This window comes from Marmota marmota, unplaced genomic scaffold (genome assembly GCF_001458135.2).
Source record: "Marmota marmota marmota unplaced genomic scaffold, marMar, whole genome shotgun sequence".
Classification (NCBI taxonomy): domain Eukaryota; kingdom Metazoa; phylum Chordata; class Mammalia; order Rodentia; family Sciuridae; genus Marmota; species Marmota marmota.
Window position 1 is genome coordinate 76,986,637 of NW_026000026.1, and position 1,306 is coordinate 76,987,942.

The 1,306-nt window shown below is 36.8% G+C and overlaps 1 protein-coding gene across 1 annotated transcript in view; it reads right to left on the reverse strand.

Moving 5' to 3' along the window:
- The window catches only part of Lars1 (leucyl-tRNA synthetase 1), a 69,290-nt gene that overhangs the window by 42,830 nt on the left and 25,154 nt on the right, over window positions 1–1,306 (reverse strand). Inside the window, exon 7 of the mRNA XM_015485780.2 lies at window positions 472–633. Coding sequence (XP_015341266.1) covers window positions 472–633 — 162 coding nt within the window. The remainder of the gene's footprint in view (window positions 1–471; window positions 634–1,306) is intronic.

A 1,306-nucleotide genomic window follows, 5' to 3' on the forward strand; every position in this document is an offset into this window, starting at 1 on the left:
TGCCCAGCTTCTTCATGTTGTTTTTAGTAGACCTCCTTTCATTTTTTTTTTTTTTTGTACCAGAAATTGAACTCTGGGGCACTCAACCACAAAGCCACATCCCCAGCCCTATTTTGAATTTATTTAGAGACAGGGTCTCACAGTGTCTTACTGCCTCCCTAAGTTACCAAGGCTGGCTTTGAACTCGAAATCCTCCTGTCTCAGCCTCCAGAGCCCCTGGGATTACAGGCTTATACCACTGTGCCTGGCCAGTAGACCCCCTTTCTAATAATTGTTGACATACCAGGATACATTCCACTAAGACATATATTAAAGTGCTTCAATGCTCAAATGAAAAACAGTACAATTCTTTAGTGGCATGCAGGCAGCAAATATTATTCCAAATGTAAGAGTTAATCCAAATCTTTTAAAATAACTTAAATATAAATGCTTTCTTCACATATTCTTCAACTATGAAAGTGATCGGCATACCTTCAAACCTATTCTCTTTAGATCCTGAATAGCCAGTGGTGGGAAATAATCAAGCCAATGTTCTGCTTCAGAAAATTTTTCTATCTCTTCATCAGACAATCCAAGGGATTTCATAATGCCCCACTGGTATTTAGAAGATCCAGCTTTAGCAATAGCTTTACTCTGAAAACACAGGCAAAAACAAAATCCATCAAATAATAACCAACAACTACTTAACAGAGTAAATTTTTATTTTTAAGATTGTTTTAGTTGTAGATGGACACAATTCCTTATTTTATCTATTTATTTTTATGTGGTCCTAACGATCGAACCCAGTGCTTCACACATGTGAGGCAAGCATTCTACCACTGAGCCACAATCCCAGCCCCAGGACCAGAGTAATTTTGACTGAATAATCTAATTTGGTGATTTCCTAAATTCCAAAACAATGCTGATACATCAGAGCATTGCAGAAGTTAGGTGTACTATTTTGTCTACAGAACTGTACAGTCAGGATATTCATCAAGACACTAATATCAATGGTAACTAAATAGATGGACAAAGAACTACCAATCATGAAGGTAAGCTCTCAGTCCCAAACTTTCTGTTTCCTGTCTTCTAATACAACATACTTCTTTTACGTTAGTTTTATTTTAGCTATAAATAAGCTACTACCAAGAGTTTTCTCCCTTTTCAGGATTTATCAATATCAAAAAGGCAACTAAATGCCCAGGGTTGGAGGTCAAATTAAAATATACATCTATTAAGACAGCACAAGGGAGTTTTGAGTGTGATGGAATTGACTTGTAGATCAATGGTAGAAACATGACTCTACCCATTTCTTTTTTGGGGGGGT